Raw genomic sequence first — 13,259 nt, 5'->3', positions numbered from 1 at the left:
CCTCGGGTGTGGGGGAGGGTGACTTTGTCCCTCTTGGGCCTTGGTTTACTCCTTCATATGACAAGGAGGAGACCAGATCTCTCCACGTTGGCCCTTTGTTGTTCTCATCCGAAATGGGGGTGAGGGAGCACCATTTCCCCAGGGAAGGAGGGTAAAGGGGCAATTTCACCAAGACCCTGCGACCACAGACCCCCGGTGAATTCTTCGGTACTAATGAGCTCGGGGTCCTGTTGTGAGATGAGCGGGGATGTGGGGGGCAGCAGGGCACTCACTCCAGAAAACACGTATCTCGTTCATTTGCTCACTCAGTTGACTCATGTATACAGGACGGCCTCAGTGTACCAGGCACTGAGCGTGGGGCTGGTGGCCAAGGTACACGTGGGCATGCTGGGGCCTGGGGGACAGAGGTGTCATCCCAGGGAGGATGTACTCACTGCAGGCTGCAAAGAGGAGGCCCGTTTACTCTGGGGCCTGAAGGATGGGAGGAAGCCAGACCTGTTACAGGCGGGGGACGGCCGTCCAAAGAAGACAGTATAGCAGGTGCAAATCCCCCGTGGCCTTAAGGACTTGGGTGGTCAAGGCCCAAACCTAAGTGAAGAATCAGGAGAGCAGGGCAAGAGGAATAGGGTGGGGTGGGGTGGGTGCTCTCTCGAAACCCATGAGGAACAGCACTGTCAGCTTTACTTTGAGATGATTATTCTGGGTGTGTGCAGAGATTAGTCTTGGTGGGGCTGGCTAATCAAAAGTGAGGAGTCCAGTGGGAAAGCCATGCCGTCCCGTGCGTGCTGGGAAAGGTCTGAACCTAGGAGGTGGCCTTGGACCTGAGTCCAACACAAAATGTCACCGGATTGGACGTGGGAGGTGAGGGAGAGGCAGGAATCCAGGAGAACTATCACCCTTGAGTGGAGGGAGTACGCTTACTGAGGTGGGCATCCTGGGTGGGGGGCAGGGCAGGGTGAGACCTAGGCATCCCAGATAAAAGCAAAAGTCCTCTGATACACATGTTACATTTGAGATGTTCCTGAAAAATCTAAGTCCGGACGTCAAGAAGGCAGTCGGATTTATTTTGAAGCTCATATGAGAAGTCACAGTGGCTTCTACATACTCGGGTGTCATGGACTTAGAGGTATGTAGGGAGTGGATGAGATTTCCTGAAGAATGTAGACAAAGTAGAGACAGAATTCCCCAGTCCATGTGTTGGAGAATCCCAGCACTGGGGGCTCAGCTGGAGGGGAAGGATCCATCACGGAGCAGAACCGGGGAGCATGGAGTCCTGGAGGTCGGGGGGCGGGGGCGGTGTACCGTTCAAGTGGGCAGGTGTGGTTGGTGCAGAGATGTCTGGTATAATGGCCATGGCCAAGTGCCCTGGAGATTTGGCAACACGGAGGTGGTCCTCAAATTACATGCATATCTCGTTGAACTGCACCTAAGGTCTGAGAACCACTAAGCCGGTGCCCTGCAGGTCAGGCGTTAAGGACAGAGTGGAGACGTCGATTCTTAGTGGACGTGTCGTCTGGGGCCGTGGCTGTGGAGCCATGACGGGGGTTGGAGGGGTTCGTTGGGCCAGGCTTCATTGTCTACTCCCTCAAGGGGGTTGATTGTAGAGAGAAGCAGCGATATGGGGCAGTAGCCACAGGAGGGCAGGTGGCATTGAGGTGGGTGTTATGGAGACGGGAAGTCCTGGAGCATGTTACAGGCAAGTGAGAAGGATCCAGAAGGAAGCAAAGGGCTGATGATACGGGAGCAAGGGGGTGATGCCTTACCATGGCACGGGGAGGGGGGGGGACGTGGGAGTGGTCAGGAAGGTTGGTGGGTTTGATGGCACAAAGAAGAGGAGCTTCACTTCCAAGGCTTCCGTCTTCTCTCTGAAATGGGACAGGAGGTTTTCAGGAGAAATGAGAGTGAGGAGGGGTGTGGTGGCCTCGGGGAAGGACGGAGGACATGGGCCTCCTAGAGAAATCTAGCTGCGTCCCAGGCCCGGGGAGGTGTGAGGTTGTAACTGGCGCCACCAGCCTGGTTCTGTGACTTGCTCCAGCAGGGTCACGGGGCAGGCGTGGGCCAGAGTCAGTGGACGGGGGCAGAGGTTTGCCAGGACAGTGATTCAGAGGGAGGAAGGCTGAAGAGCTGGCATATTTGGAGAAGTGTGATCGTGCGTGGTCCTGGGATGTCAGCCGGATGGCCGGGAAGGGAGGCCAGAAGGGCCCTAATGGGAAGGGAGGATGCGGCGGGGCCCAGGCCGGGTGGAGCTGCACAGAGAGCAGCTCTTGGTCTGAAGACCAAGTCCAGGGTGTGGCCAAGGGGGCAGTGGGAGAGAAGGTCACGTTGACGATGGCGTGGGCGCACTAAGGAGCCAGGGCTAGGGCCAGTCCTCCCCATGTGGGCCGAGTCACCAAGAAGGATGGCAGGAGCAGAGGGGTGGAGGAGGCGGGCCAGGAAGGGAGGTGGGCTTTGAGGCTCTTGGGGAAGGCTCCCGTGAGGCACTGATGTTGGCTGAGCTGTGGTGGAGGCTTGCAGGGGGCTGCGTGGGGGTGGCCGAGCTGGAGGGAACAGCATGTGCGAAGTGGGGAGGCCAGGGTCAGGCACAGAGCACTGGCGGAGCTGAGGGGTGAGGCAGAGGTGGGGTGGGGCGGGCCGCCTGGGACTGGCTCGGAGGCCACGGTGTGGAGTTTGGGCTTTATCCTGTTAGCGCACGTGGGAGCCATCTGAGAGGATTCTCCTGATTGAAACATCTTGTGATTTTATGACCCTCATGCTGGCCTCCATTGCCTCTGTTTGCAGACCTCCCCACCCCCTCCCCCAAGGGTTTCTGTGGTTCCCATCAACCACACTATGACAGGTGGGCAAGGAGACTCAAAGCTGGCCATCAAGGTCCAGCAGACGGGGGTCTCCTTAGGGGCAGAGCCTAGCCCACATCCTAACGGCAAAGAGGGGGGCACCCAGGCCCAGGAGTGCCAAGACAGGCCTGGTGACCCGGTGGGTGGGCCTAGTGTTTGGGGAGCACATCCAGGGAATGGGGCCAGGAGTGGGCAGTTCAAAGGAGACATGGCGTCCTGGTTCCTGATTTCCCGGCAATTCCTGAGGTCGGAGACGCCAGTCCAAAACACCTTTCCCACCATGTGTGAAATGATCACACTACCTTGTGGGTTGAACTCCGCACTCCCAGGGGCACTTGGGGCATGGCCAGTGCTGTTCAGAGGGGTTCATTCCTTCTCTCATGGACCCACTTGGCTGAGGGCTCCTCCGGGGCCAGATCTGTGCAGGTGCTGAAGGACGACCAAGTTCAGGGCTTCTAGGCCTTCCCTTCTCCAACTGCAGCGACGGGATTCAATCGGACAGGGTTAGCAACTGGCATTTAGGGAAACTCTGGCCCGAATCATCCTCTGGGCATCATCTGCTGAGTCCCTACACACCCCTCATGTATACTCTGCCCTCAGATGGGGTGTTCTGTTCATCCATATTTCACAGGGAGGAGAAACAGGGCCCTGAGAAGCCCCGTCTTCTTCCCAAGGTCCCCAGGTGGGAAATGGGGTTGAACTTGCCTCTGTGCTTGGAGACAGTCTGTTGAAGTGCTGGGGGGCCCAGGCCTGAGGCCAGGCGGGAGTCAGTACGTGTCTCAGCTCAGCTGCACAGGCACTGGGTGTGCCGGAGCGAAGGGTTCAGCGTGCTCCTGGGGGTGGGAGGGAGAGAGGAGGATGCAGGTGGGTCCCCGTGATGGGAGAGGGCAAGGATGGGAAAATTATAACAGTACTTAATACCCGTCATCCTCTCAGCTACCCCACGAGGTCAGCACTGCTCTTTCCTTTCTACAGAGGGGGAAACGGAGGCAAGGGGTGTAAGTGATTGACTCAAGGTCCATAGAGAAGCTGGGTTTCATGAAGAGGGATCAAGTTTGGGGCCAGAGGGAAAGGGGAGCATGGAGGCCACGTCACGGTGGCGGGCTGGGCTGGGGAGCCCCCAAGGGGGCTCAGCTGCGCGGGTCAGGGCAGGACTTGGGTCGGTGCTGGGGGTCTGGGAGGCTCACTTGGTCCTTATGATGCCCATACCCTCTGCAACCTGAGCAGAGAGGCACGGCCTCGCCCACAGGCCTGAGGCCAGGGTGCCAGCCTCCCTGCAGTGTCTCCAGCCTCCTCAGCCCCTGCCCCTGTATTGCCCTAGCATCCGGCAGGGCAGGGCTCCTCGCTCCTTCCACGAGGAAGGAGCCGCCATCCCCAGGCCAGCTGTGCTTTGGAGCATCCTGCCACACTCAGTCTCAGCGCGGCCCCCCACGGGCACCCCTATACTCAGGCTCAGTCTCCGCACTGGTACCCAACCCAGAAGGATCCTCCGGAAACATGTGGCTTTGCTCTTCCCCTCTCCGTCCGTCAGCCCTATTGGTTGAACCCTGCTGTGTGCAGTAGGGAAACTGAGGCCCAGAGAGACCACAGGGCTTGAGCAAGCCCCTCAGCCAGGCAATGTTAAGGGGGCCTAGGACCCAGTGTCCCAGCATCTAGCATCCCCAATCTCCTCCCCTGGCCTCTACGAACTTTTCACCTGGCTCCTCTGTCTCTGAGGGGTTGCAGGCTGGGTGGGGAGGGGCATGTCCCCACCCGCCTCCCCAGCAATCAGGGGCCTTTGAAGAGCTCAGAGGAAGACTTGGGGCCCTCGCTGCCCCCTCCCAGGCCCCCATGGCAGAGAGGAGCTGCTTTATTTCTTCTGCCCCCTGAGCTCTGACCTGTGGGGCATCCATCCCCTGAGAACCCTCCGGTTCCCTCTCCTCCCTCTCCTGCCACATCTGTTTCCCGTCAGGCTCCGGCTGTGGCTCCCCTGCTCCCTAGGAGAAGAAAACACTGAAGGGCTCTGCCTCCCTGCTGGAGGGTGGGGGCGGCCCTGGGGTGGTCCATCCCAGCAGCTGAAGGTTTTCCTTCCACAGAGGGGAGTCATCCTGGCGGCTCCCCCCCCGCCCCCACCCTGCGCTCTCCACTCAGCGGAGCCCCGACCCATGGAGGGAAGGGAAAGGGACACTGATAGGGTCACGGCCAAGGAGGAGGGATGGGGAGGGTATCACAAGGGCGTTTCCACGGGGACTCAGCTGGATCCCTCGCTCCCAGCCTGCCCCCAGTCCTACATCACACTAATAATAGCAACAATGATATGTGACATTAATACTGGCCAGCACTTTGGTTTTCACGTGCCAGCTAACTTGGCATGTATTAACTCATTTACTCTTCACAACCACCTTACAAGTAGGTGCCCTTATTAGCCCCATTTTGTAGAAGAGGGCGTTGAGGCAGAGAGGTTAAGGAACTTCTGGAGGTCACACAGCAATTGCTAAGTCTCGCAGAGCTTGACTTGATGGTTATACAGTGCTTTAAGACACTGACTTCTCTCTCTATCACGCATACAGTATATGTTATTGACCTCCCGCCCAGGTTACAGAAGGGTACGTTGAGGCTCTGGAGGAGAAAGTTGTTGTCCAACAGCCCTGGGCAGATAGGTGAAGCTGCAGGCCCCAGGGCAAGACCCTTAATGTCTTGGGGCCTCAGTTTCCTCATCTGTAACATATGGGGAGAGTAATGTGCCCCTCCCAGCCAGGCTGTCAGGTTGGATGGTATGATTTGTGTGGCAGTGATTTGCAAGGTGTAAACCATGGGGGGGGGGGGGCAAGAGTGGCCTCAGGCCTGCCTATTGTGGCATCTCTGGCCCCACCTGGAAGGCTGGTTCAAGGAGGGGCCCTGGCCAGCATGAAGATTTGGGGAGGAGAGCTAGAAACCAGGCTGAGTTGATCTGGACGAGGGGAGATCTCAGGACTACCTCTCTCAGGCCTGTGGGAGCCAAGCGGAGAGTGTGTGGCCCCTGTGTGGCTGTGATGACAGGTGGACGTATAGGGACCCAGAGTTCAGCTCAAGGTCAGGGAGCCCTTCTTTCAGCCAGGGAGCTTGGCCAGCAGGGAGGTCCTCGGCCCTGGCTCGCCCATGGGGTGCTGTTGGTATTTATGAGATGCCTAGGAGAGCAGGTGATGGGGCCTTCACAGGCCCTCAAGCTTGGAATCGTGGCTTCAATGACCCTTTCTTTACCTGGTGGGTATCCCCTTCCCATTAACAATCATAACAAGCAACATTAATAGTTTTTATCTGCTATGCTCTTTCTACTCACTGAGATGTAACAACAGCCCCATGAGAAAAGTGTTATCAATGTCCCCTTCTGGAGACGGGGAGACTGAGGATCAGAGGGTTGGTGGCTTGCCCAAGGTCACACAGCTTGTAGGTGGTTCAAGCCCGTATCTGACACAAAGCCAAACTCTTTCTCCTCTCCCCTGGCCAGGAAAGCCAGTCATCTCACAACCCCTTGAGACAAGGCCAAGGCTCCCGTCCTTTTTTGCAGGCTTTCTCTGTGTGGCTCTAGGCTTGAAAGTGCAGAGGTGGGTTTTATGACCCTTGGATCAGAACCCTGCCCATCCGCAGTCCCCATGGTTCATCTCCTAGACCCCCGTGACTCTTCCATTTCCCAGACCCCTGCGAGTGTCAGCTTCGGGCCAGGTATTGGGTAAAGCCAGTGCACTACTTTTGAGAGGTTCGTGGTCTGCCCAGGAGGCAGTGCTCACCCTCAGCTTCCCTCCAGGGCCATCCCTGGTCACGGTCACTGGCACCGAGGCTCCCTGGCCTCACACCAGCCTGCAGTTCTTGCTCCCTGTCCCCAGCGTGTGGGTCCCAGCTGGCTTCCCTTGAGTCCCCCCAGATCCGTGCAGGGGACTGTTCTGCAGGAGGGGGCTCTGGGCTGAGGCTTCGCCTGCCAGCCACGAAACTATCTGCTTCAAGAGGTGTGCCTAATAGCCTCCGTAAAATTTCCAGGGGAACAGATCTTTCCTGGCTTTTGAGTACCAGGACAGGAGAGTGAGAGGGAGCGGGAAGCTCCCTATGTCACAGACGTATTCTCGTACGTGCCTCACGCTGCTTAGCGTACAAACATCCAGACATCTGATTCCTCCCACGGCCCCACAGACGAGGTGCAGTGATGGCCCACTTTACAGGTGCGGCAACTGAGGCTCCCTAAAATCATATAGTGAAGTTCTGATCATTTGGCCACTCAACGGACAGTACCAGGCCTTGGGATGAGGGGCATTGGCTGCTAACCTCACGGAGCTGAGGTCTCATCCACCCTAACCCCGAAGCATGGGAGTGACAAGCGGCCTGGCGAGGAGCACTGGGTGTGTTGGAAATCAGGAGACTGGGCTTGGGTCTTCCTTGCTCTGGGCCTCGGTTTCCTCACCTGGGTGATGTCTGTGCCCCACTGTCCTGCCTCTGTCCTGGGCTTGCTCCGAGAGTCCTGGGGGAGGGCACGGTGGCGTCTAGACTAGTCGCTCGGGTATAGGAGCCCCTCCCACTGCCCAGCCCCAGCCCAGGACACGCACCTGCAACAGGCCAGAGGCAGGAAGGGCCCAAGCGCCTAGGCAAACAACCTCTGTGACTACAGGCTCGCTCTCTGGGCACCCCCTCCCCGTCTGTCTGTCTGTCTGGTGCTGTCCCTCGCTGCGTCTGTCTCACTCTCCCTGCTTCTGTTTGTGTTTCTGTCTTTCTCTCCACTCCCTCCTTCCTCTCTGCAGAGACCCCTGGAGAAGCCCGATGGCCTGGACGTGTCCGACCAGAGCAAGGAGCACCCCCAGCACCTCTGTGAGAAGTGCAAGGTGCTGGGCTACTACTGCCGCCGAGTGCAATGAGCCGCCGCCAGCCGCTGCGCCCACAGCCACCTTCCTGCCAGCCAGAGACCACGCCCCCTCCCTGTGTCTCTCCGTGCGGCGTGCGTGGGGGCGGGGCCTCGCAGCCTTACCGGCCTAGGCAGGGGGCGTCTTAGGTTCTTGTCTCGCGTGTGTTGACAAACAGTGTTACTGACATAGCTGCCCCCACAGAAAGCCGGGTCTCTGGGACTCTCTACAGGTGGGCCTGGGGTCTGTGCAGAAGGGGCAAGGGTGAGCGGAGGTCAGTACACAGGACCCCATAAAGCCCTGGGTGTCCCCTGCAGGGTCCCTTCCTCTGAGACTCCCTTTGGGCTGAGCAGCCTTGCATTGGCCACAAGTGCACTAAATTTACTGTGAATCCCAAAGCCTGCAGGGGACTGTCTCCCCAGGACTACCCAGGCCTCCTTCTCTACCCAGAACCTTCCAGTCTGCCCTGAGTGCAAAGCCACTCAGAGAGCCCTACTTTTCTGTCCTGTTTGTGTCAGCAATCCTGGCGAGCTGACACCGGTTCTAGCAGCTGCTGGGGAGTGGGCATCTCTGCCCCCTGCCCACCATGAGCCCCAAACCCGACTGCCTCTGACATCATTAGCATTGCAAACCCTAGACCCAGAGGTCAGGGACAGGGAGGCACTGAATGTTGGACAGCGTTCCACGGTGTGACCTGGGGCATATCAGACAATGCCTCCCCTGCCCCCCACCGCACGTGTTTTCCACTTGGGATTGGATTTTGTGCTTGGATTTTGTCAGGCCCATTCCCTACCCTTTTCTTTCACCTCCCCCCAACACTAGGGGCCACCTCCTGATCGAGGCTGAAGGGCCCAGTGGGGAAGGCACTCTGGCAGGACAGACTCAGGCCTGGTGTCCTGGAGACCTGGGTTCAAATGCTGGCCCTGCTGCTGACACACTACGTAGCCTTGGGAAGAACTTCTCATCTCCGGCCCTCAGTTTCCCCACTAGTTAAGTGAGAGAGTGACTCCAGAGAGCAGAGGCCTGTTTCAGTGCTGGGATTCACATGGAGCCTTATTTGGAGAGGCCGTCCAAGTCCCAGACTGCACACCGCCACCCGTCAGTCACTTAGGTGAGAATTGAGGGGCGCCAGTCTTCTCGTCACCCCCTGTCACCCCCGCCCCGCCTGAGGTCCCCCATCCCTGCAAAAATGAGGGAGAAGGATCCCCTGTCACACTTGGCAACCCCGATGTAAGCTACAGAACTTCTCATTTATAAAATGGGGACAATGATTTCCTACCTCCCAAGGGAGCAGGGAGGCCTCTGGGCAAGTCACGTTGGTCAGAACGCTGTCCTGGCTGGTGGGAGGGATCACGCTCCCTTCTCTTCTCTCTCCCCCGTGAGAAGTCCTAATTTTGTTGTCCCATCATCCTTCCTTTCTCCCAGGGAGAGGGAGAGAGCCATCTGTCAGGACTGGGTCACTTGATTTTGCCCCAACATCATGCCTCTGTGGGAAAAAAAAAAAAAAAAAAATCAGACCATGAAATGGGCCTGAAATTCAGTGTTTACCGTGGCTCAAGGTCACCCAACGGGTGCCCAATCGCCTTTTGTTTTCAAATGAAAATGCTGTGTACGACTGAGGAGTTACAGTGAAGTGTTAACCAGGGGTCCAGGGAGCACGTTGAAGAGACGGAGTGAGTGTATTTGCAGCCAGGGGGGCTGCAGGGTAGATATCAGGGGGCCATGCCCTCTGAGCACTTAACAAGAGTGTGTTAGTTCCAGCCCGAGCCCTGTAGCCGCCTCCCTGCCGCCCACAGGGGCAGAATGCCCAGGAACCGACTGTGAACACCCTCCCCTTCCACTGGGAATGCCACTGAGGGATCCCTCCCAGCTGTCTCCTGTCTTCTCCATGGTGTCAAGGTGAGCTGGAGTCATCCTGGCCCAAGGCTCTCTGTCCCCAGGGAGAAGCTGTTGCTGTCAGTCATTCTAGAGCACTGCTGAAGGTAGTGTCCGCGGTGGTGGGCAGTGAGCTCGTCTCTGCTGTGAGGACCGGGATCCAGCCCTTCCGGGGACCTGGCCCCAGAGGGGGACCCTGGCCCTAGGATGCCCGGAGCCTGCCGACTGTCCCACAGCGGTGGGGAAGGCCCACACCCTAAAAAGAACCCAGGCTCCAGACCGCTGGAGTCCACGGGCCAGTAGGAAATGGGATATCACCCCAAAGTGACCTTTCCAGTGGGCTTATCCAGCTGGCAGTCATTGCCCTTGCCTTCTATGCAGAGCTGGCTGGCGTGGGGGCTGGGCCCTCCTGCCCCAAAGCAGCCTCTCTGTGTACCCCCTGCTCCTGCACGGCTCTGGCTGAACTGGGGAGCTCTCTATGGGCGGCAGAAGCCACTGTTGTCGAGGCCGGGTACTGCGAGGACGAAGTGCTCAGAGGGCCTGGGAGCCCAGGAGACAAGAAAGCGTGTGGTTTGTACGTTCAAAAGGGACAATCGCTGGCAGTTAGTAGATCTAGTGATCTAGTTGAGAGAGAACAGTGTTTAACCCGTATGAAGTATTCGATAGCTCTACTTGTGAATTTGTATTTATTTTGAGTTATACTTGACACGATTCCTTTTTTTTTTTTTTAAAGAAAAATACTATGTGTGTATTTTGAAAAGAAAATTCATAGATGTTAAAATTTTTTCTGGTTACCAATTTTTCTCACAACACTGAATTTGTTACCTTCTCCCGAAAAATCTCGACAGTGATTTTTGTCTGTATATATTTGAGGGGGCTTTTTTAAAAAAAAAGAAAAAAGAAAAAAGAAAAAATATAATTGCTTGATCTTTGAGATTAAAAAAAAAAACAAAAAGAGAGGCATTTTCAAACCTTTGGAGATTTCAGGAGGGCAGTAGAATATCAAACGAAGATTTCTGGAAGTATTTTGCAAACCTTTCTGGTTGAGCTGCAAGAAAATATTTATGGTGATAACTTTTCTCTTTTTTCCTGTTGTTGGTTTTTTGTTTCGTTTTGTTTTTGGTTTGATTTTTTTTTTTTTTTACTATGCTTTGATCTGTAAAAAGTATGCAACTGAACTACATTAAGAAGGAAATATTGTCTACATAGAATATTATATGAAGTTGGTACATAATTCTGATGAGGAAAAAAAAATCTTTGCAATTCTTTAAGCCATATTGTTGTTATTCTGTGTTGTTTTCCTTGGATGAAAATATCAGTATTAAGTGGCCAAGCATATTATCCAAGTGCTTAGACTTATTAATATGTTCGTGTCCTGTATTTATACATATGTGTATTTTGGAAAGTATTGCTTTTTTTTAAGGGAAGCTATTATTAGATAACATAGCCGAAAAGGGAATAGTGACCCCTTGGAGCCTCTTCAGCTGAGGATAACAAACACAGCATTGTAATCCATTCTCTTGCACCTTCTTATTATTATCTTGTTATTATGGTTATTAACTTTGTAGGGGGGCAGGGAGTGGGCCAGGGGAAGAGGGGCGTATCAGTATCACAGAGCCAGCATATTATCACTAACCGGCCCCTCCATGATTGGCCAGAGCCGAAGATGGCCTCCTTGGCCTGGTGGAGGGCTCCGGTCAGCAGGGCCCAGCAGGGAAGACGAAGCAGGAGGCAGACTTCTTTGGACGCCCCTCTTTGGAGTTTTGCCGTCTGAGCCACGCCTCTGGGCCCCATGCTCTTTGAACTTGGATTTGTCAGCCGGAGCCCTTACACCTGCCCTCCAACATCTAATAGACTTGAATCTACTCTAAATGAATATTTAATCCAACATCACTACATTGTAGCCCAGTGCAAGAACTAACCCTGAAGTTTGGGAGGCGTTCCGGCCTTCAGGGAGGTGGTTGAGCCGTCCCCCAGGGGCTGGTGGCAGAAGGGCTCATCGCTGTCTGTTGCCAGCCTCGCCGTTGGACCTCCTCCACTCCCGTGTGGTGACCCTGTCCGTGTCTGTATCTGTTAATATGTGTGTGTCCAGCTAAAGAGACAAACAGAACCCGTGGGCCCAGCTCGGAGGGTGTGCGGAGAAGGCTCCCGGCCTCTCTGAAGGGCTGCCCTCGGGATGGCATTCCGTTGTGTGCCTTATTCCTGGAAAATCTGTATACAGCTTGCCTATAGCAATATAGCCTTTTCATGCTGTATTAAAAGAACTTTTAAAAGCGAGAGAGGCTCATGGGTTTTGTTGTTGACACAGAGCATCGGTGGGGAGCTGGACGTTTTCACAGATGTGTGAAGTCAAGTGGGTGGGTGGGGGGGTCTTCTAGCTGCCTTTCTGCTGTCCCGAATCTGGGTCATCTTGTCCCTGCCCTGCCTCCATGCTGTGGATCTGCCTTCTCCCAGCCCCTCTGCCCCACAGTAGACGCTCTCTCCAGAGGGAGGGCCCTCCCCAAGTTGGGCCCCAGACTGGGTGAGATTGTCAGCACATTAGGTCACACGTTAGCTCAGCAATGGGACTCCCGGGTGACCATATATAGGAGTGAATCTCCCTTGGAGGCAGCAGCCCTAGGCCCCAAAGCCGTGACCACACTGGGGCTTCTTGCCAAGACCAGAATTCGGGACTCACACACTGGGCATCACACCATGAGAAATCTGAAGTGTCCCGGGCCTCTTGGCAAGTCCCCAGGAGAGGGAACAGAGAGGGTCTCTCTTCTGAGCAAGGTCAGGATGAGGCCGGGCTGTCACAAGGTGGGGTTCTTGCTGAGAGCCACGGACGGGAAGTCATGGCTCTTAAGAAGCCACCTGCACATGGGGGCCCTTCCCTATTCACCAGAATCACTATGGGAGCTACAGTCCCACCCCAGAGACGCTTGAGAAATTGGCCTGTGTCCTCAGGATTTTAAAGCCCCCAGATGAGTCCAATGTACAAGGCCAAGAAATGCCAGCAACGGTCCCTCATGGTCCTGTGGGGTCAGTGGTGATGTCAGCGCGGAGGCTGGTGGGCAGACGCTCCCGCCGCACTCCATCCACAGCTCCAGCCAATTGCTGCCATCTGAGAATAAACTACTTGGGCTGGAAACCCAGGTTGTTATGTGAAATTTTCCAATTTTAAATTTTGGCAACGAGTTTACTGAAATTTTAAATAGTACATAGGTCAAGTCGTGTGTCTGTGGGCTAGCCTTTGCCTCCAGACTGCAGCCTCTGGGACAGAGCAGAGAAAAAGTGTGGGTCCTTGGGATCGGGGACCACAGTGGGGGAGGAGCGGGGAGCAGGCAGGAGCAGAGATCCCCGGCTCCAGAAGCAGGGAATGCTCCCCCTGTGTTATCTGGAGTGCACCGTGAGTCCCAGAAGCCACCAAGTCTCCTCTTGCTGCTTATGGGCATGCTCACCCCCAGGTGCCGCCCTCGGGGGGAGCGAAGTGGCAGGCGGGGCCAGGGTCAGCCTGAACTGGCTGGTGGGTGTCCCTACAGCCAAGCAGGTGAGTGGAGAGGGGACCCAACCCCAACACGGTAGGAGGAGGAGAGAGTTCTCACCTGTCGGCAGTAGGCACCCCCCTCCCCCCAGCCAGCAGCCACAGAGGGGTGCTGGCCTCCCCGTTGCAGATCTGTACAGGTGTGAGGACTGGAGTCCTGGTCTGTCAGAGTGCCCCTGTGCC

At 55.9% G+C, this 13,259-nt stretch overlaps 1 protein-coding gene across 1 annotated transcript in view; it reads left to right on the top strand.

Moving 5' to 3' along the window:
• Positions 1 to 11,830, top strand: part of ZCCHC24 (zinc finger CCHC-type containing 24) — a 63,212-nt gene extending 51,382 nt beyond the window's left edge. The window contains exon 4 of the mRNA XM_042960145.1: positions 7,580 to 11,830. Within this exon, the coding sequence (XP_042816079.1) occupies positions 7,580 to 7,693 (114 nt within the window). The 3' untranslated portion in view covers positions 7,694 to 11,830. The remainder of the gene's footprint in view (positions 1 to 7,579) is intronic.
• The last annotated feature ends 1,429 nt before the right edge of the window (positions 11,831 to 13,259 follow it).

The sequence above is a fragment of the Panthera tigris genome, chromosome D2, assembly GCF_018350195.1.
Source record: "Panthera tigris isolate Pti1 chromosome D2, P.tigris_Pti1_mat1.1, whole genome shotgun sequence".
Taxonomy (NCBI): domain Eukaryota; kingdom Metazoa; phylum Chordata; class Mammalia; order Carnivora; family Felidae; genus Panthera; species Panthera tigris.
Note: the sequence above shows the minus strand (reverse complement) of the source record. Positions and strands in the feature narration are given on the sequence as shown.